The following is a 21765-nucleotide window of genomic DNA, read 5'->3' on the forward strand; positions in this document are numbered from 1 at the left end:
TTAACTCCCTTCCTCAAAAAGTATGCACTTAGCACACACTGGGTGACAGGCTCTTTTGTGGGCTGCAGGGCATGGAATATATAATGAGATTCACAAAGGCAGTTCTCGAGGTACTAAAATTCTGTTGGCCTAAACGTAAACAGTAAACTAATCATTTTATTTCTTCTGATGATGAATGACATAATGTAAAAATAAAGCAGGATGAGGAATCCTGGAATGACAGAAGAAAGGCAGTTGTTTTAGAGTCCTCCTTTAAACTGAGTCCTCTGGGAAGAGCTGGGGACAGAGGAAACCCAGAGAATGAATGGCCTGGGAGGAATGAAACCACATCAGCAAAGGGGTGGGGGGGATCTGCAAGGCCTTAATTAAGCATCCCACTCAGGGTTCCCACGTGAGTCTCAGGGAAGAGCAGAAAATGACATGAATAGACATCTCTGATGGGTTTCGGAAAGAGAATTTACTCGTTTTTATCTTGTAATTCAGAAAGGTCCATTTTACTTCATTCTTTCGATTTTAGAGAATTACAGTTTCTTTCTTTCCTTGGACCATAAGCTGATAATGTATGTGCTACCAACTCAGTTCAAAGTTTTTCTTTTTGTTGTTGTTGCGTTCTGTTTTTCACAATGTCAAGATTTCAGAATGTAGAAGTTAATAACAAAGTGAAAAACCCCAACCCTAGCATATAATTACGAAATAATACTATAAAAATAACTGCAGTAGTCACACTATCATTCGAATATGTTACATTTAAAATACCTGCAGAGAGTATGGCACATGCTATAAGCTTTATTTAATCCTCCTAAGAATCGTGTAAGTTAGGTATTGCTACATCCATTTCAAAGGGGGAGAAATTTAGCACATAAATAATTTGCCTATGTTGGCACAGCTCATAAATAATAGGGCTAGGATTTCAGCCCAAACTACTCAGACTTCACTCAAGTACTGTGGTATCTGGAGATGAAGTCTTTGGGAGGGTATGAGGTTTAGATGAAGTCATAGAAATGGGGCCCAAATTACAGGATTCGTGTCTTATAAGAAGAGGTGCCACAGAGCTTGTATTATTATCTTCTCTTTCTCCATCTTTCTCCAGCCTTCCACCTCTTTATCTTCTTGCCCAATCTGCTGCCATGTGAGGACATTAGAAATAGGTCAGCAGCAGCAAGATAGTGAGATTGTCCTTATGAGGCCTCACCATACAGAGACCTTGTTCTCAGATTGCCAGGCTCCAGAACTGTGAGATATAAAAGTCTGTTGCTTTTAAACCACCCAGGCTATCTGATCTTAGAACAACAGCCTGACCAAATGAATGCGCATGTCTGAAGAAAGTCAGAGCAGAGAAAGCTTGAAGTAGGGGCAGAGGCTTGGGATTTCCAAATATTCTAAGAGTCAGAGACGCCAATGCAGGAATTCATGGCTTAACACTAAGGAGTCGTATTAGGGTTGAGCCCAGCAACAACAAACATTTATTTTCCCATGTCTGTATGCATTCTAGCAGCATGAACACCTGAAGTCTGCCTTTGTGAGATGACGGTGGGACTTCAGCTCAGGTTTTCTGCCTTATGATTTCCTTTCACAGACATCAGACACTGATGTTAATTTCATCAATGTCAACAAAAACAAGTGCCATTACTCTTTCATTATCATCAATCCTATTGCTAATAATTATCACTTCAAATTCCTTACTATTGAGTTATTCTTCCTATTGTTTATTCTTGGATTTTTGTAAGAAAGCTAGCATATTTTATGTTGAGGTAGAATATTATAACAAAGTGAAAGTAAAATGAACATTAATTTTGTATTTGTGACCAAAGAGCCCCTTTAGAATTTCCCCCCAAAACTTCCTAATTGGGGTGGGGAGACTCTACCTGCAGAGGAAAGAGCCTGAGAAGAATTGGCAGAAGACTAAATCGGATCCTGGTTCTACAGTTCGTTTATCTCCATGAATCTGGCAATTCTCACCTTGCAGAATCTTGGCTTTCACAGCTGTAAGATAATCTTTGTCATTCCTAGTTCAGAAAATTATGGTGGGAATAAATAAGGAGCTAATTAGGAAGCATTCTAAAAATAATAATTGGAGAATATGAGAGAAATCCATTTTTGTTGCAGAGGTTTCAGAGAACACTGAACTAACTTTCTGCTTTCTTTCTTCTTTAAAATGGAAAAAAAGGTCAAGAGTGTTCAGTTAGAATGCCTCATTTAAAAAGTGAGAGAAGGAAAGACTTGGAAAAAAACATATTAAGTGAAGTAAGCCAGACTCAAAGGAACATAGGCTCAATGGTTTCCCTCATTTGTCATAATCAGTAGAAACCTTGGGCTCTCCTAGCAGAGATTTGCAATAGAGCAAAACCTAGATACATAAGGCCATATAGTATGACACTAAATGAAAGGACCTCTAGGATATAGAAACAAAAGCCATATAATGAGTGATTGTTGTCTTTAATGTACTATGTTATCTCTCATCTCTTTTGCTGTCCCTTGGTTATCTCATCTCATTACAGTATCTCACTTTGTTATCTGATATATTGGATATATTTGTATTTGGTTATTTGAAATTGGATAGGGAAGGGGGGAAAACAAGATGAGGGGTGGGAGTGAGGGGGAGGGAAATGGGCACCAAGATATGAGAAAGGGTATTAATGTATGTGAATCAATGCACCTCCTATCTGGCAAATATAATGTAACCCTTCTATTAATTACAATAAAAAATAGATGAAAAAAAAGTGAGAGAAGGGGGCCCGGAGTTTGGCCTAGTGGTAGAGTGCTTGCCTAGCATGCACGAAGACCCGGGTTTGATTCCTCAGTACCACATACATAGAAAAAAGCTGGAAATGGTGCTGAGTCTCAAGTGGTAGAACTCTAGCTTTGAGAGAGTCCAAGGACAGGACTCAGGCCCTGAGCTCAAGCCCAGGACTGGCAAAAAAAAAAAAAAGTGAGAGAAAAATTTCTTATCATAAAAGTTTACTAGTTTGCTATTAAGGGTAGGAATTTCTTTTATTTATATTTATGTCATTTTGTCCTTCTTTTCAAAATCCATGGCTTAAATTATACTTTCAGATAGGAAAAGTGCTTAGCGTTGTGAATGGGGGCTCCATTAAATTAAATCTGAAAGTCAGTGAAAGTTAAAGAAAAAGGAGATGACTCAAAGCCCAGTGTGGCCTGTGATGATAAAGATGAGAACTCTGAAATGGGAAAGATCAGGGCTGCTTTCACCCCCTGAGGTTCAGCACAGCTCCTGGAACTTTCCAGACTGCCATGGAGAACTGCTGGGTTGGCGGATGCAACCTCTACCTGTGGTCAAAGAAGCTCTGATTAACCATTGCCTCTGCCAGTCTCTCTGTAACCAATCTCTCTATGGCAGTCCCACTGCTCTCCTCTCTCTGCCCTTTTTCCTATGTGTGCATACAGAGCCCCTTTCTGGTTTCTGCAGTGTACATAGCAAGCAACCAGCTTCTGATTATTTCAGCTACAGGCTAGCTGCTGCCCTTACTTGCACACAGGTAATGGGTGGAAACACTCACCAACTCTTCATTCTGCCTCCACACTGCTATCTGTGGTTTCTGTGGCTACCTCAGCAGAAAGAGTCTTTTGGCTCATTTCATCTCATAACAAAAAAACTTGCTTCTGGGTAAATTTTTCTTTTGTGATACAGGATATTGGACAGCTGCGGAATGGCATTTGCTTTTCTTCTTTGCTCTTATCCAATTTTCTCAGTGATTCATAAAAATTTTAAATGTCAACCATCTTCTAAAGCCAACACAAATACACACCTAACTTTGTTAACCCAGATGCACAGCTGTGTCCAGCAGTGTAATCAGGCTACCACTGCCAGACTTCCTCATAGAGGCCTTTTCCACTCCCCGGGGAAAGGAAAACAGGGCTATTACCTCTGCTGGAGCACTGTAGACAAGGTGGACTGGGAACTTGACCTTCCACTACACAATCAATTTTGTGGCCTTGTGTCACCCATCTGGATGCCTCTTTTGTCCTCTTCATGAAAGGAGAGGGTTAGAGATGGTGTTATGGCTTTCTTTAGTTCTGACTCAAGTGATCCAACTTTCTGCTTTGGTTAGTTATCATATGTAAAGAAATGCACAGCACATCTCGCCTCCCCTTGCCCAGTCTTGTCCATTATCCAAACACTCAACTTGGAATGGTTTTTTGTTAAGTGAAGCATGTGCATAGAGGCATTCATGCAAACTTGTGCATGCTATGCTGTGATAATAAGCTAGCCAGTGATAGGAAGCGTGACTTGGGGTAGCAGTGCTGAGATGCACATAGTTAATTTTCTTTTTCTTCGGAAGGTTCTCTACCACTGACTCGTGTCTCAAGCCCTACCTTTTGCTAGTTACTTCTGAGATAGGGTCTCCCTTTCTGCCTGAATGAGTATACCTATCCATGCATGAACCTAGACAAGCGTGGATTGTGTTCAACTTTGCTCGGTTGAAATGGAACCTCTCAGCCTGTTCTTTGTGGACTAGCCAGGAAGAAATCTCAACCCCCAACGTAAGAGAATGACAGGCATGTGCCACTGCATCCAGCTATGGGTTGAGCAGGGGTCTTGAAAAAAATATTTAGGTGTTGTGCTGTTTTTCGCTTGGTCTGGCCTTAGACTATGACCCTTGCATTTTTAGCCTACCAAGTAGCTAGAATTACAGGCATGAGCTGCCAGCACCTGGCTTAAATTTTCCTCAGAACCAGAAGACCTAACTGGAAGTTAAATCCAAAAATCTTAGATACTTCTCCTATGTACCAGCTCAGGAAAAACTTAAAAAGATGTTATTGTTCTTGCCAAAAGAATTGTACTTTATATAATCATAAATTATACTTTTATACAATGTTTTACAGGTTTAGAACCCTACCCCCTTTTTTTTGTTACATCTGATCTCTTCAGAACCCTCCAGTCTAAGCAAAGCAGTTGCCCCTACTTCTGAAAAAAAAAACCCACTTCAATTATGCCTGCGCTGTGGATTCCTCTGCCTCAGCTAGAGTGCTGTGTGCCCGCTGTGCTACCCATTGTGAAGACACACTAATTAGCACTGTTTGTACAAGTCTTTTGCTTTATATCAACCTCTGGAAAAGCAAATAACAGTCCTCCAGATAAAGTAAATGAGTAAATACTGCCGGATTAGGTTGTGCAAAATGCTAGCAATTCTCCTCTAAACAGCGAGCTTCAGTCTGACTGCAGAGGCCCAGAGAGGTGGCCTCATGCTCCATCGTGAGTGTGTGCAGTCACAATGCCAGAGGAAAACAGACAGGCTTTACTAAATATTTCTGTGTCAGAGTTATAAGTGATGGGGGGCATATTTATGAGCTAAATTATGTCTCCTGAAAATTCATATATTCAAGTTATAATCCCACGTATCTCAAAGTATGGCTGGTTTTGGAGTTAGGACCTTTACAAAGGCAGTTCATTGTGGCTGGTGTCCTGGGAGAATAAGACATGGATAATCAACAGACAGAATACTTTGTAATGCTGGATGTTGGTGGCTCACGCCTGTAATCCTAGTGATTCAGGAAGCTGAGATCTGGGCTGGTTCAAAGCCAATCCAGTCAGGAAAGTCTGTGAGACTCTTATCTCTAATTAACCACTAGAAAACCAGAAGTGGTGCTGTGGTTCAAAGTGGCAGAGCACTCGCCTTGAGGGAAAAAGAAAAGGCAGCTTAAGCAGCCCCGAATTCAAGCCCTAGGACTGACAGAAAGAAAAAGAAAAAGAAAAAGAAAAAAGAATACTTCATCATACTTCATGATGACATACGAGAGAAAATAATTATCTACAAAGCCAAGAGGAGAGGGAGGCCAAGGAAGAAACCACTCCTCTTATTGGTTTAATTGGGGTTCAAATGATGTGATGAGAACCTGGCTTTCCTCTTTCTCTTAGCTCTGTCTTCTGTTGGGCAGGCTGACTCAGGCTTGTGCTGAAAGTCCCACACAAAAGCAAGCACAAATCCAGCTTAAGAAGGAAGACAGCAAAGACAGCAGCCTCCACTGTTCTAACTACTCCCGATTCTGATTTTGAGTCACATTCTGTTTGCAGAACAGTTCTTTACCTTCTTGAATGTCCCTCTGTTGTGTTGCTTCTCCAGCTTGTTCACTCCTTCCTTCCTTCCTTCCTTCCTTCCTTCCTTCCTTCCTTCCTTCCTTCCTTCCTTCTTTCCTTCCTTCCTTCTTCCTTCCTTTCTCTGTCTCTCTTTGCCTCTTTCTCTCCCTTTCTCTCTTTAAATCAGTGTACTCTTAAAATGTTGTTCCTTTGATTATATCCATTTCTCCCATGATTTGGTGAAATCTTCAAGAACAGTGATATTATCTCCTTTGGAATTTGATCTTGATAGTCCTTCACCTTGAATTTTAAATATCTTACTTCCCTCACATTAAGCTTAGGGACACTAAAAATTCTTGAGAGCTTCGTCAGATTAATCATTATGCCAAATGTCTGTGATTTTTGTCTGGAAATGGTAGCATTTGCATGTGTACCTCAGGCCATAAAATTTTAACAAAATTTTATTTGTGTGCCTGTGCACACACACAGGCATATGAGTATGTAAGTACACATGATCACATACTCCTCATTTTTATTCCTCTTGGATCTAACATAGTATATAGCATATAGTGACATCTCTTTAAATGTTTATTGAGAAATTCATATTCCTTGTGGTTCTGTAGTCCTTCAAGAACATTCAGCAAGGTTATTTTTGTTACATTTAGAAAAGTAGTACAACTTAGCAAACCTAGTCTGTTTGACTAGTCTGAATGACATACTGAAAAACTATCCATTTCATTAGAACTACCAATTAACATGAAATGGTAATTCTCTTGAATCGTGGTTGCATAAAAAAATAGAGCCCAGGCCCAGAGTTCAAGTCCCACGACCAAAAAAAAATCCTATGAGTATCTTTCTCTATGTTTATATTTCTCTCAAATATATAATTGAGATATTTGGATTTTCCTTACCAGTTGGGAATTACGTTAGTTGCTCTTCGTAGATCGCTTCACTTATACCAACCATTTGTTTTATAATTGCCTGTTACGAAGAAAAGAAAGTGGTGATGTTGTTACCTTCACCACTGTAGATGTTTAGCAGGTATCTATATCTCACTAAGAAGCACTTTTCAGACTGTTGTTTTGTATCTCTAGACTTCAGTGTATTCTAGGACCAAATGTAAGTTCTTCAGAGATATTCTAGGACCCAACATAAATTCGTTGTTCAGGGTAATAGGATAAAACATAGTATAAATTATTTTTTTTGTTCTTTTTGTGGTTGTGGGGCATGAATTCAGCGGTGGGTGCTATCCCTGAGCTCTTTTGCTCGAGCTGGTGCTCTACCACTTTGGCCAGGCTGGGCTAACTTTGAATCTTGATCCTCTGATCTCAGCCTCCTGAGTAGCTAGGATTACATGCATGAATCACCAGCACCCAGCATACATTTCTTTTATCAGCAAATCCTTAATTTCAGGAGAGTGAGTGTGTTAGTTTACTAGGGTTAACGTAATAAAGTACCACAGAGTAGGTGGTTCAAACAGAAATTTATTTTCTTACAGTTCTGAGGGCTCAAATCCAAGATCAAGATGGTGGAAGACTTCTCCTTGGCTTGTTCTACTACTGTCTTTAGCATCTTTCTTCCAGCCTTCTCTTCTTTCTAAAGCTATCAAGCACATTGGATTGGGATGCACCTACATGACCTTGTTTACCATAATTATCTGTTCAAAGTCTCTGCCACACATAGGCATACTCTAGAGGGACAGGAGGTTAGGGCTTAGGACTGTATATTTAAACTGGGAGCACAATTGAGTCTGTAAAAGGGAATGCTATGGCTTTCTTAGGTTGCTGAAATACTAATGACTAATCTATGTGTATGTTTACGTCTTTTTATAGTTGCAAATGTTGCCTTCTTTTCTGTAGATCTTTTTTTTATTAAAGAATGGATAGGGAAGGGGGGAAAACAAGATGAGGGGCAGGGGTGGGGGGAAGGAAATGGGGAACAAGACATGAGAAAGGGTATCAATGTTTGTGAAGTAATGCACCTTCAATCTGGTGAATATAATGTAACCCTTCTATCCATTACAATTACAATAAAAATATATGGAAAAAAGAATTTATTAACATTGATTTTTACATCATATTTCAAATGATGTATTTAACAAACAAGTATTCAAGAAGGGAATTTCTATATCCAATCACTGGCACTTAGATTTTAGAACATAATTAAAATTAGGTGGAGGGTTTGTATGTCATTAGATACATATAAATCTCTGCAGATATTCTTTAATCTTGTGGCTCAGTCTCTTTTTGTAACAAATTCCTGAAATACACAAATTATAAAAGGGGAAAGATGGATTTTGGCTCCTGGTCCACGGTCATTTAGTCCTATTGCTTTAGGCCTGCAAAACACATAGGGAGGATGCTGGAGCCTAGTTGTCATGGTGGCCAAGAGGCTGTGGTAATGAGCTCCCAATATCATCTAAGAAGACCCACCACTAGTGACCCTTTTCCCACTAGATTCCACCTAACAATCCTGCCACCTTCCAGCAACCCCATCAAATGACGATAGAGCCTGTAAAACATGAGACTGTGGGGAAAACTTAAGATCCCAAATCAAAAAGATGATTCTCTCTATTGGAATTCTGGGATAACTGTTCACCAGAAAACAAAAGGCATCTTGGATACTTCTCTCTAAATTAGTGTAACTTGGTATTTATTTTGTTTGGACAAGTTTTGGTATTTTAATTCCTTCCCTAAATTTGGAGAGTAGGTGTGTAAGGATTCTGAGTCCCTCAGATGGAGTAATGTGTCCTGGATAGTAACTCCACTTCTGTTATTTTCAGGGCACTGATTTGTTCCTAAACAACTATCAATTATGACATTAAAAGTCTGGGAACATGGTAAAAACTCTATCAAGTTCATATACTTAGTTTGTATATGGCAGTCTAAAGACATAAAAGTCCCAGCAGCTATGGACCAGTAACTCCAATGACCAAATTCCACATGGGTACAAGCTTGAAGGCAGAGCTCAACCTTAAAGAAGTAGATTAAGGTGATTGATTTTCTGTGTATGTGGTACTGAGGAATTGAACCCAGGGCTTTGAGCACTCTACCACTAGGCCACACTCTTAGCCCTAAAATTTAAATTTATAGACCTTCATAGAAAATGCTTGCTGGCCTCTGAGTTAGGCTAAGTAGAAATCATGTATAGAGCTGCTTTAGATCATAAGAAGAAAGCAAAAGAATGTTTGTGTGACTTTTTTCCCCTGTGTTTCCATGGTATATTTTATACTTACATGTAAAATACATTTACATTTGAATGTGATTTTTCACCCTAGCTAGGGAAGTTCATGAAGTATCAAGTTTTCAAAATTTTTTCATCAAACAAAATAGAAAAATACACTTTTTCATCAAACCACACATTATGAAGAACATGACCTGTTGAGAACTAGCTGGCCCACCAGACCTTTTTAATACCTCGTTGAGGATGGCCCAACTCCCTTCTAACTTATCTTTCCACTCCCTCAACCCTTTTTTTTAGTCTTTATTTATAATCAATGAGTACCAAAGAACGTTTTTCTTTCTTCATTCAAAATTTTCAAGAGAGAAGTGGTTATAGGAAAAATTTTAATATCAAAATACAGCTTGAGCTAGATTTTTTTAAAGATGGTCTTATTTGCTTATTTCTTTTGCCTTATGATTTTCACATACTTGGATTCAGTAAACAAGAAAAACATTAAGATTAGGAAAATTAACATAAGTAGAAAACAACTGAGAAAGATAAATCCCTGTTACCAAGCCATGTTTGTACAGAAAGGTATTTGCTTCTAAACCAGCCCGTTGAGCTTACAATGAGTCTATCCTTATGCTTGACTGGGCTATTGTTGGCCTTTATTTTTTTTAACATATTTTTGGTGGTAGTAATATTAGGGGTGGGAAGAGCCAAGAAATTATTGTATCAATTTTGTTAGAATACAGAATCATAGACAATTTTAAAAATAAATGTACCAATTGAGCTGATAGGAAAGTAGTAGGAAAGTAGATTTCTAAGTAGTTTATTATTCATCATTAGATGATAGTTATCAGTGACCTTGAGAGTCTATTTGTAAGGCTGTTGGTATTATAAGTGAGTTCATATTCATATTCACTTTTTCTCATTTTTATCCAGTCCTACTCCTTCTCCACACACAGTTGTGAAGTGGCTTCAGTCCCAGGCATATTTATCCTACAGCCACCTGGAAGGAAGCCAGTAATGTTATTATAGATGGCAGAGTGCCCAGACAATCTTAAAAAAGCATGGTCTCTGCTACTAATTAAGTTTCAGGAAGGATGATGTTTGCTTTTATATTAAGCATTCGGGAAAAGCTGAAGGCAGATATGCTAGAAGCAGTCTTCTTATTCTGAAATTCATGATTCAATTTTGTTGTCCTTTATCTTTCTGGTAGATTTGGATCATATGTTTGCTGTTGGATGATTTGGGAAGAAAAAAAATTGTGGGTAATATTTGCATATTTTGTATTTCACAGTGGTGACTCCATTTATTTTCCTTCATTTGCAGGGTTCTGTATATTGGCCTGGCCTGCAATACCGCTCGTTATATTTATATTTCCTATCTGGAAAATGCCTGGACTGTGCTCCCCATGGAAGTTCTTCAAGGTGAGTGAATGAAGAGATGGAGGTAGAATTATTTCTAGATCAAATCAAGCAGTGGCTACATAAAATTGCAGTGGCCTCCACCATCTAATTGTACAAAGGAAGGGTGGGCCTACAGGATTTTGAAGTGGTTTGTTAAGGAAGCCTTGACGTCAAGGGTGCTGGTCCTTCAGCTACCCCTGGTGAGAGTCCAACAAAACTAAATGAACCCACACCCTTACGATTAAACAAAGAAAGAGGAACTCTAGAATAAACTCCCATCTGCTATTTTTAAACACGAGCAGCCAAAAGTGGTTAAATATAAGAGCTTTATCTTCCAAATGTGTAGGTGCCTTTGTTTTTTTTGGTTAACTTTACATACTGAAAATAGGTTTTTGTCAAAAATTATTTTATCTCAATTATTCTTACTATATCTGGTGGTTTATAACTAAAATTATATATTAACACTATTGTTTTACATGAATTTTCTACACTTGTGTTTAAATATCCTGATCCAAATTTCTCCTCTTACTTCAGTGAACTGCTTCTCATCAAGATATAACTCTGAAAAAAAAATCTTGGCAGCTATTTCCTTGAGGATTAAGAGCTCTGAAAACATGGATTTATATAAAAGAGGTCATTGCCATTTTAGCTTATATAATTAAGTCTGCCTAGCTCATGAATAACAACTGTATCCATCATGGCTAACGTAGTGATTGGCATTATGATTAGATAAGATACAATCACTAGAATGGATGAACTATGACAGAATAGTCCTAAATCATTCATTTTACTAAATTGCATTAGTTTTTATTAAACATTGTATTATCATCTTACCCTCACCCTAAGGACAAAGCTGGGCACTGTGACTCACACCTGTAATCCTAGCTACTCAGAAGGTTGAGATCTGAGAATCACAGTTCAATGCCAGCCAGGGCAAGAAAGTCTGTGAGACTTCATTTCCATATTAACTACCAAAAACCAGAAGTGACACTGTGGCTCAAAATGGCAGTGTGTTAGCCTTGAGCAGAAGAGCTCATAGGTCAGTCTCACAACTAATCAAAATAGATAGGTAGATAGATAGATCCTTTATGATGAAAGGATGTACATCTAAACAGAATATTCAAAATTCATACTCATTCATCAGATTCCATCATGATGATGAAAAAAAGAACAACCTTATTTGAATGACACACATAATTTATAGTCACATTCTAATTATGAAATCTGAAAGTAAACACTTTACAGGTGATTTTCTTAGAACTAATGTGTGGTATAACAGAAAAAGGAGATTTGTTTACAGACGTATAGAAAATTAGACTTACATAAATGAATTATTGCAATAACACATGTGTATACCTACTTTTTTCTCCTTTTAATATGAGTTAGATGGATGCATTTTCTTAAGAAACTCAAGGAAAAATAGCTTTCATTAAATGGCTAAAGGAGCAATAGGAAAATTTTCTAAAAGGAAAAAATCAAAATGCTATTGTGAATGTGAAAATCTTTTCCTTGTTAATTTATCAAAGATGTATTAAATGGATGAGAGCCAGGAAACCTGTTGAATGTAATGAAATACATTTTTAAAAAATTAACTCAGGCCTTGAGTTCTCACCATCTGTTCTGGAAAGCAGATGTGTAAACACATAATTACTATTCAGTGTGCTAGATGGAATCATGGGAAAAATGCTCTAGGTAACAGACAAGGAGTTCAGCAGAGGAAATAATTAGCTTTGTGAAGCAGAGAGTGGGAAGACAAAGATTTTACTGAAAAATTCCCCAAGCAAATAACATATGAGCTAGAGTTTGAAGGGCCGATAAGAATTTTCCAGGTGGCCTAAAGAAAGCAGGAATCTTGGAACACTGAAAAGCATTGTGCCAACGTGTCAAAGGAAGAAAATAAAAAAAACCCAGAAACTTCAAGAACGTGACGGTGTACTGTGACCAGAGCTCAATATATTTATCATGCCATGATGCTCATCTAAGATATATTTTTGCAATATGCATGTATACCCCAGGGCATGTTATCCCAGAATTTAGGCATCTGAACACAATCTGTACCTAAACAGGAATTCTACTTCCTATGGCCAACTACAGTTTATAGTGTGTCTCTTTCTATTTTCCCATGTGCAATTAGAAACCTAGTTACTTATCCAATGTAAGTAAAAAACAACAAATACAAAAGATCTGCGCAGCCTCCTGGCCAACAGAAGGTTCTGTGACCAGATTCCACGAAGCTCATTGTTTCTCAAGCTAGAGAGATTGTTTCACAGTTTCCTGGCAGAAGTGAGTGCTGAAAAGATTTTGGCTACACAATCAAAACAAAATTCCTTGCCTTAGTTTGACCCATGGCTACCCCATAGAAAATAATGGGCCATCCTTGTGGATTAAATCCTGCATCGCAGAAATGAATTTCATATTGTGAAGGTTTCTTTTGGCAATTTTGATTCTAGTATTTATATAGGACTTGTCCAAAGGATCTTAAATTCTCTATGCTTCAAAAGGAGACTCGGTAGCAATAAAAACAAGAAATGATCATAACAAAACACTAAATAATTTGATTACAAGATAGGCTTCCTATCATGATAGACACCCCTCATTTACTGACTGGAAATCTTGCCCAATCATTACTCTCGCTTTAGGAAGGAGAAGGATGGAAATGGCAGGCTAGTTCTTATCACTTAATGATCTCAAAAAAACAGCACTTTAATTCTTCGATTGTTAACCAGTCGCATTAAGGTCCTCTTTAAAAAAATCAGTAATCATCCTTTTACCCCTTACCCTAAATCCAAAAAACTATGAAAACTAATACTATTCAATAGGTAGCTGGAGAGCAGGACACCAAAAAACTTTGTTGTGTTTTTCATGTTACCAGCTACCTAGCTCATCCGGTTTGCAGATTACATGCAATTAATGTAGGAACATTTCTTGTTTTCCTTCATTTCTAGGAGCTCTTGATTTTCTTGTCAGCATTCAGTCTCTTCAAGCCATGCCGATAATAATTAGCAGTTAGAACTATTCACAATAGCCAAGTTATGGAAACACCCCAGATGCCCTTCAGTAGATGAGTGGATCAGTTATACACAGTGGAATTTTACTCATCCATTAGAAAGAACATGATTATGTCATTTGCAGGGAAATGGATGGATCTAGACCAAACCATACTAAGTGAGGTAAGCCAAGTTCAGAGAGACAAATGGTGCACATTTTCTCTCATATGTGGAAGCTAGATCTAAAATACAACTGGACACAATAACCTATAAAAGATTCTAGGCATTCACACACAGACTAAAGGAGGATACCTTCAGGGAAGGAACATAAAGGTATAACTTCTGAACATGTAAAATACTATTTATCAAAATAAATTCCAAGAAATGGAAACCTGGGTATTGTTGTGATGGTGGTGATGTTTGGTTTGTTTTCAGGTTTTTGTTTCTTTTTAGGAGCACAGAAATGGAGGGAGGAAAGGTGAACACATGCAATCATGTTACTCAGTATACACTATGTGGAAAATGAACGATATAATTTGTGGGCAAGGACCAGAGGGGAAACTTGAGGGAGAGTGAGTGAAAAAAGGGATGACATTGTCCAAAAAATAAATGTACTTATTACCTGATTTATGAAATGGTAACTTCTCTGTATAATACCTTAATAATAACATTAAAATTATATTTTTAAAAACTTGTGGGACAATTTGTAAAATGACCATCAAATTCATGATTGATTTGACACAAATACTAATTAATTCATAAATAGAGATACTCTTTTGACATGCTTTTAGACTTAAAAATCTAAAAGTTAGCAGTTAGGGTGAAAAAGAGGCAAATTTCCTTTTTTTACAGGGTCATAGGAAAGAGGTGGTGCAGGCATTCAGTGCTCTTTGTGATTATGTCATTTCTTTCTCAGGATCTTTTTATCACATTTGATGGGACCTAATCCTTTCAGAAACTAATAGCAGTGTGTGTGTGTGTGTGTGTGTGTGTGTGTGTGTGCGCGCGCGCACGCGTGTGTGTGTGTGTATGAATGTATGTAGGTATGTATGTATGTATGTTTATATGTCTGTATGTATATAAACTTAAGATATATTTCTTGCCCACAAGATATCTGTAACTCATTTTAAAAAGGTTTAAGTGCCTTATGCCTTTTGCTGTATGATGGTGATAGTGGGAAGATTCATGTATATTTACTCCTCAAGATCTCACTTAAAATTTTTTACATTTGCACAGAAAGCATTTAAACGTCTTTGATTTTGATAGAAATATAAACATGTGATAATAATCAGGCTCAAATTTGTTATGTCCCTTTCCTGTTTGGGGTATTGGCTGTCATAATCTTTGTAAAACTTAAGAGATGAAAGGGATCAAAATTATTCTTGCTATCAGAATGTGTTTAAAGGAGAGTAAAGCCAGACCAGTGCTTCTACAACTAAAGAAGTCCTTTTGAATTACTTGAATTAATACCTGCAACACTGAGGAGTGAAAATAAGGTCTGAGTAAGCGTTCTCCTTGTGGGATGCTGTACCAGTGGGGGCTGGGTTAAGATTTTGATGAAAGATGGCTTTTGAATGTCATAAGTAGGAGGGCCCAAGCTGACATTTACGAGGCTTTATTGTGTTTGATTTATACAGCAGGCTTATTCAGCTAAGTAAGAATCATGTCTTCTTTCCTCTTGTGTTCTCATAGAGTGTAGAAAAATAAGAGGATTATTATCTAACTCTTATCTAAATGGAAATGCTAGACATAATGCTAATCTGTTATCATCCACTTTGGAAATTTTCTCTCTGGCTTATTAACCCTTAAAGCACAAGTGGTTCTGTTACAACTACAATAGACCAATATCTGAGTTTATTTCAGTTGATAAATGCATACAGAAGTACTGGCATTAATATTAAAATTAACCTTTATCCCCAAATCTCATGAATTATGATCGTTGTATCCTTTATCACCCTCTATTTTACAGATATTTCAAGTTCTTATATGTCATTTTCTTCAAAGTAAAAATTACTTTGTCTATATGCTATGCAAGTGAAGTATCTTCTATCCCCAAATCCTTTTCTGGCAATTGTATCCATATTATCTCTTTTTCTGAGTTGTTCTTCAGATATATATAATTGCATCCATAGTTTAGCACCCACGTGTTCTCAAATTATTTGACCAACATTGTAGAAAGCCCTTAAGACCCTGAAACTTAGACTCTTTTGTTTACTGACTGCCCTAGCAGGTTTTTCCTTAGGAAAAGCAGTCTTATTGATATCCACTAGGTTGATGTTTCAGAAGCATTTTTTCTAAACCTTGTACTTGAGAAGTGCACCAAACTAATTAAAATATATACTTTTATCTATTGGTGGAAAATGTTTTTCAAAACTGATTCTGTGTGCATGTGCTAATGGGTTAACTCTGTTTTATTCAGTGGGCATACACCACTAGCAGAAATAAGAAAACAAGAGAATCCAAGTTCCCAATACTTGGATGTCATTGTGACCTGATTCCCCAGGCCAAGCAGTATTTTACAAAAAGCAGCTGTGTAAAAGAGGAAAAGGGATTTTCCCCCTCAGCATCTACATGCTGTTAACTGCAGTAGAGCAGTTCTGTGGACTAAGAATAAACAACTTTGAAATTCATGTTGCAGAATCTGATGCTACTGTTGAATACTATAAGGTTATGAGTTCGGGGAAACATATTAGAAATTTGATAATCTGGGCCAGGAGTTTGGCCTAGTGGTAGAGTATTTGTCTAGCATGCATGAAGACTTGGGTTCAATTCCTCGGGTACCACATACATAGAAAAATCTGGAAGCTGTGGCTCACATGGTAGAGCTCTAACCTAGAGAAAGTCCAAGGACAGTGCTTAGGCCCTGAGCTCAAGCCCCAAATAAAAAAAAATGATAATGTGCAAAATATATCAGCTTTTTAGGGAGGGAAAATGGTAGTAAGATTATCTATTTAAGAAGGCAGATAGGAGCCAGGATCCAGTGGATCACATCTATAATTCTAGCTACTCAGGAGGCTGAGAGGTGAGGATCATGATTTGAAGCCAGCCCTGGCAGGCAAGTCTGTGAGACTCTTTTATCTCCAGTTAATCACAGAAAAAAGCCAGAAGTGGCTCAGTAGCAGAGTTCTAGTCTTGAGCAAAAGATGCTCAGGGATGGTGCCCAGGCCAGAGTTCAAGCTCCAGGACCAGCTAAAAAAAACAAAAAACAAAAAAACCCCCAAACGAGATAATTGATTATGCTTGATACTATAAATAAAACTTCTCTAAACCGACAGTTCCCACATATTATAGAACATTGAATAGTTATTATGAGGACATGTGGTGTAGCATTTAAACAGTTCTGAACTTAAGACATCTTAGATTCAGATCCTATTCCACTGTTTTGGTGACTGTAGCATTGAAGAAAGCACTCAAATCTCCCTATAGCTCAGTTTTCTTTTTTAAAAAGGGAGAAAAAATAGTGCCTGTGACTGGAAGAAGTAAATGAAATAATCTGTGAAAATTCTCTGTAGAGCAGGCTGTGAAATATTAGTAATGGAAAATGGCATTGTTAATTATTTTTAGTGATTCTAGGTTATTCAAGGGCAACATAGCTGTAAATAGATACGTTTTTGGCAGCAAGTACTATGGAAATATCTCTATATCCATTAGGTCTCAAAGCTAATCCTTGGAATCCCAGTAAAGGTAAGAAAGGATAGTTTGCATGACCTATGTGGTCTTGAATAGTCATTTATTGTCAACCACATATTTATTAAGCACCTATCGCATAAATTCTGATGAACTGCTATTCAAGCTATATCTGTAGATTTATGACAGATCACCAATGTTATAGGAGAGTCAACTTGATACTCTTGTTACCAGGTGGGGCAATAGCATCTTATTTTTATTGATTTAGCAACATAGAGATCTCATACCTAAATGCTTAAAAGTTTGTAGATCTAGTGTACATGACACAAAATAAACTTGACTTTACTTCACTATACAGAGAATCATCATCTATTGCTTTTACACAGCTCTCTAAGGAGAGAGTAGAACTATTATTTTCCTATTGTATGCTGTTTTTACTTCCTAAATTTTACAAGGAAGTTGTTTAGGTAGCACAATTGCTACGATTTCTTGCTTTGTAGAAAATGGTAAATTGTAACATCAAAGGACCAGAACAAATGTAGTAAAACACAGGCAAAAGTTTGAGATTATTAACAAAATCTCTTTGAGGTTCTATTATCAACCCAATTCCTTCAATTGCTTAGTTTTGCTAATTATTTTTTTTTTTAGGATGTGGGATACATGTAATTGATTTTTTCAGGGCCTGGGTGATGTCCGTGACCTCTTCAGCTCAAGGCTAGTGCTCTACCACTTGAGCTACAGTGCCACTTCCTCACACAATTAAATAAGATATTTCATAGAAATTAATTTTAATCCTATATCTTCCCTGGAAAATATGGGAAGATTAGCTTTCATTCTTCTGCTAAAGTACTAGAGGTGAAAGAATTTACTATATGGTTTATTATTTTTTCAGTTAATGCTATAAGTTGCTAAAGTATAGTTATTAAATCAGTCCTCCAAAACAATAAGGAATCTCTAAAAATCTGGCTGGTAAGAATGTTTTACAAGTGTCACAAATGCCAGCCGACATATTCTACAAATAGCTTAGAAGTATCCTGACTAAAGTCATTGTGCTGAAAAATGCTTTAATTATCTTAGAAGACTCAAAGTTTTAGAAAACCCAATTCTGAAGAAAAAGTAGAGAGATGAAGGGAGGGAAAAAGAGCATTATTATTGATATTTGTGGATATACACAACTTTTCTGCTTACAGAATAATTTCAAGAATTATATTTGATCTATAAACAAAATATATTTTAATGTTATAGTTGTATATGCATGGGTCCATCTTTGTCTACTTGTAAATCTTGCAATTGATTGCTCATAGTCAGTAGTCAAATCAATCCCTAACAATTTAATGTGATTTTTAGTCTTCAGAAATCATTTCTTAAATGTAAATCCACAAATTTAAATTTTATTATTAAATCTAATTTTGAATAAATTAATTTCCTTGGGATACTTTCAAACTTTATACAACAACTACTACTAAATAATAGCAATATTGAAAATAATAAAGGTTTGAAAAGAAATCAACACCATGGTTTTTTTTTCCTTTTGGTATCACTGGGAAATGAACTCAGTGCCTCATGTTTGTTAGACAGGCACTCTACCACTTGGGTCTTACCCTTAAGATTACTTAGGTACCTTTATCTCCTGTTTCCTGCATGGAGATCAGGAAATATGTCTTTTTCTATTTCTCTCTATAGTAAACTTGCCATACTGAAAATAATTCAATTCTAAAACGAAGGGAAAAGATAGATTGGGGGACCAGAACAATGTGGAGTCTAGAGCTAATGACTTTTAACATTAATGTAAACCCCCCCTGAGTACCAGCCACAGGAATCAAGAGGTTTTCCAGTTTAGCTGTCGGGAAGAGATATTGTTCACACTCTCATATGGGTTCAGAGTATTGTTGTCTATATTCTCTGCTTGGCTTTAGAGAGCTTCTACACATGCTTTTAAACATTTCACAGGAACCATCTGACAGTGTCTGAAGTTCCTTCCCACGCTCATAGCCCCACCCCTTGCAAGAAGCCCTGTTCTCTCAAGTCTTTTGCTTTGGCATTCTAGCAGCCTTCTTTCTTTAGACTTGTAGCTAGAACTTTCATTCAGAGATTTTTCTTCATGTCCTGTATCTTTTAGATTTATTTATTTTGCCAGTCCTGGGCTTGAGCTCAGGACCTGAGCACTATCCTTGAGCTTTCTCAAGGCCAGTCCTCTACCACTTGAGTCACAGCACCACTTCCAGTTTTTTCTGTGTATTTGGTACCTAGCAATTGAACCTAGGGGTTCATGCATGCTAAGCAAGCACTGCACCACTAGGCCACACTTCTGGCCCTCTTTTAGATTCTTCAAACAGAAGCCTAGAAGATTCCTCTTCTGCCTTTCATTTCTCATGGATCGCTCTCCTCGTCGGTGATGATAGTTGCACAACATTGGAAGTGTACTTAATACACTGGAATTGTATATTTAAAAATGGCCAAGATGGTAAATTTTGTGATGTATATTATGCTATAGAATAACTCTCATGCTAATATATGCATATGTGATTGTGTTCTATTATAATGGGGATCTAGGTAAGTAGTTGACATTTCAGAACAACCTAGGAGTTCTGAGCAGACATTCATTCTTCCCCAGGAGTGACACACGCGGCCATCTGGGCAGCATGCATTTCTTACCTCAGTGCTGCTGTTCCCCCTGAGCTGAGGACATCTGCCCAGGGCATCCTGCAGGGCCTTCACCTGGGCCTGGGGAGAGGCTGTGGGGCCATGATCGGAGGTGTGCTAGTCAATTACTTTGGTAAGAATGGCTTTCTTCTTTCTTTGACAAAAATGTTTGGTTTTGAGCAATATCTTAATAGGCATTGAAGTTATTGCTAACGACTACCAGAAACTAAACTGTAGTATTCTTTTTCAGATGTAATGGTAGTCATATTTGTGAGGCATATGCTTCGGTGTTTAAGATTACAACCAATAATATTTTTAAAAACAAAACTACAGTCAACTCACAACTGCACAACCTACCACAGTACACAGATACCTTACAGGATATTATCAAAAGAGAATATCCTTGCTTGAGGTTTCAAGTGTGGGACTGAAAACCTGCTGGTAATAATGCAAAAGAAAAGAGAATTCCTCACTCCTATCCAATGCCCTCAGGAGACTTTGAACCAGGAAAATGTAACTTGTTCACTCATGTTGTTCATGTCAGTACATCTGTGTAACCCAGCCTGCCACATCACACCTCCTTCACTGGAAATACGGAGCTAAGGTGGAGCGACATTATTCTGCTCCAGAGTTCTTGACTACTCTGTCATCTGTGGGAGGGGCTCTGGGCATTCCTAGCAGGACTTAAGCTCTACTCTTCCAACTACAGCTGAATCTGGCTGTTTGTTACTAGGTGGGTAAGTGCTATTGAATATTACCATGTCGTCACAGAAGGTGCTTAGGGACAGTCCTTTATACATGCAGTTTTATAAATTAATTGGCCTCAGAACCAAAACCAGCACCAGGGTCTCCTGCCATCTGTCTTTCTTTCCATAATCTGGAGCTAATGGAAAGCACTTTCCTCTGCCCAGAACTTGAGAACATTGAGTTATAGATGAAGGCTCTCTTATTTCCTAATATGACTCTGCAAAGAGCTCTGTTTGTTTCCAAAGGGGCCGCTGCAACCTTCCGAGGAATTGGCATGGCCTGCCTGGTGATCCTCCTGCTCTTTGCCTTGATCCAGTGGTTGGCAGTGCCAGATGAAGAAGAAGGTACATTCCCATTCTTTCTCAATGATGCAAGCTATAGGAATTCTACAGCTCTTCCCCCACTCCCAGCCCACCCTCCAAATCCCTGTAAGTAGTAACTGTATCCAATAGGTCTGCTGTATGCCAGTGAACTCATGTACCAGCTAGAGGGAAGCCACCTACAATGCCAAAGAAAAATAGTAGTTATATTAAATAGCAGCTTAGTTTTCTTAGTTGTTGTATTTAAGGCACTGGTTTAAATTCTTCTGGCATTCTGCAGGGAGTTCAAATACAAGTTGCATGCATACACAGATAATAGAAATTTTACTGCTAGGGATAGCAGTGGTGTTATTAATCTTTATGCCTTCGCCTTCCCTTGGAAGGAAGGAAGTCTACACCTGAAACTTGACGTTCCCCCTGAACCAAGTACGGACTTGATTAAAACTTGCATATAAGCCTGGTGCCGGCAATTCATCCCTGTAATTTTAGCTACTCAGAAGGCAGAGAGATCTGAGGATTGTGGTTAAGAGCCAGCCGGGGCAGGAAAACCCATGATATGCTTATCTCTGATGAATGAGCAGAAAGCCAGAAGTGGAGCTGTGACTCAGGTGGAGGAGCACTAGCCTTGAACAAAATAAAACTCAAGGACAGTACCCAGGTCCTGAGTTCAAGCCCTGGGACTGGCACCAAGACAGAAACAAAAGGGAGGTTATAGCAAATATGATATGGAGGTAAGAACAAGTTGCATCAGCTTTTGAGTGGAAAAGGCAGCAGAATGCCTTGTGCCTGCCCAGCAATCTGGTCCTATCATAGGACTTGTCTTCTTTGTC

General features: G+C 38.0%; 1 protein-coding gene across 4 annotated transcripts in view; it reads left to right on the plus strand.

Moving 5' to 3' along the window:
- Mfsd6 (major facilitator superfamily domain containing 6) overlaps nt 1–21765 on the plus strand; it is a 54743-nt gene that overhangs the window by 29574 nt on the left and 3404 nt on the right. For all 4 annotated transcript variants that reach the window (XM_090354486.1, XM_090354487.1, XM_090354488.1 and 1 more), the window contains exons 3-5: nt 10535–10632; nt 19840–20001; nt 20861–20959. In XM_090354486.1, the coding sequence (XP_090210612.1) occupies nt 10535–10632; nt 19840–20001; nt 20861–20959 (359 nt within the window). The remainder of the gene's footprint in view (nt 1–10534; nt 10633–19839; nt 20002–20860; nt 20960–21765) is intronic.

This window comes from Megascapheus bottae, chromosome 21 (genome assembly GCF_031878675.1).
Source record: "Megascapheus bottae isolate mThoBot1 chromosome 21, mThoBot2.hap1, whole genome shotgun sequence".
Taxonomy (NCBI): domain Eukaryota; kingdom Metazoa; phylum Chordata; class Mammalia; order Rodentia; family Geomyidae; genus Megascapheus; species Megascapheus bottae.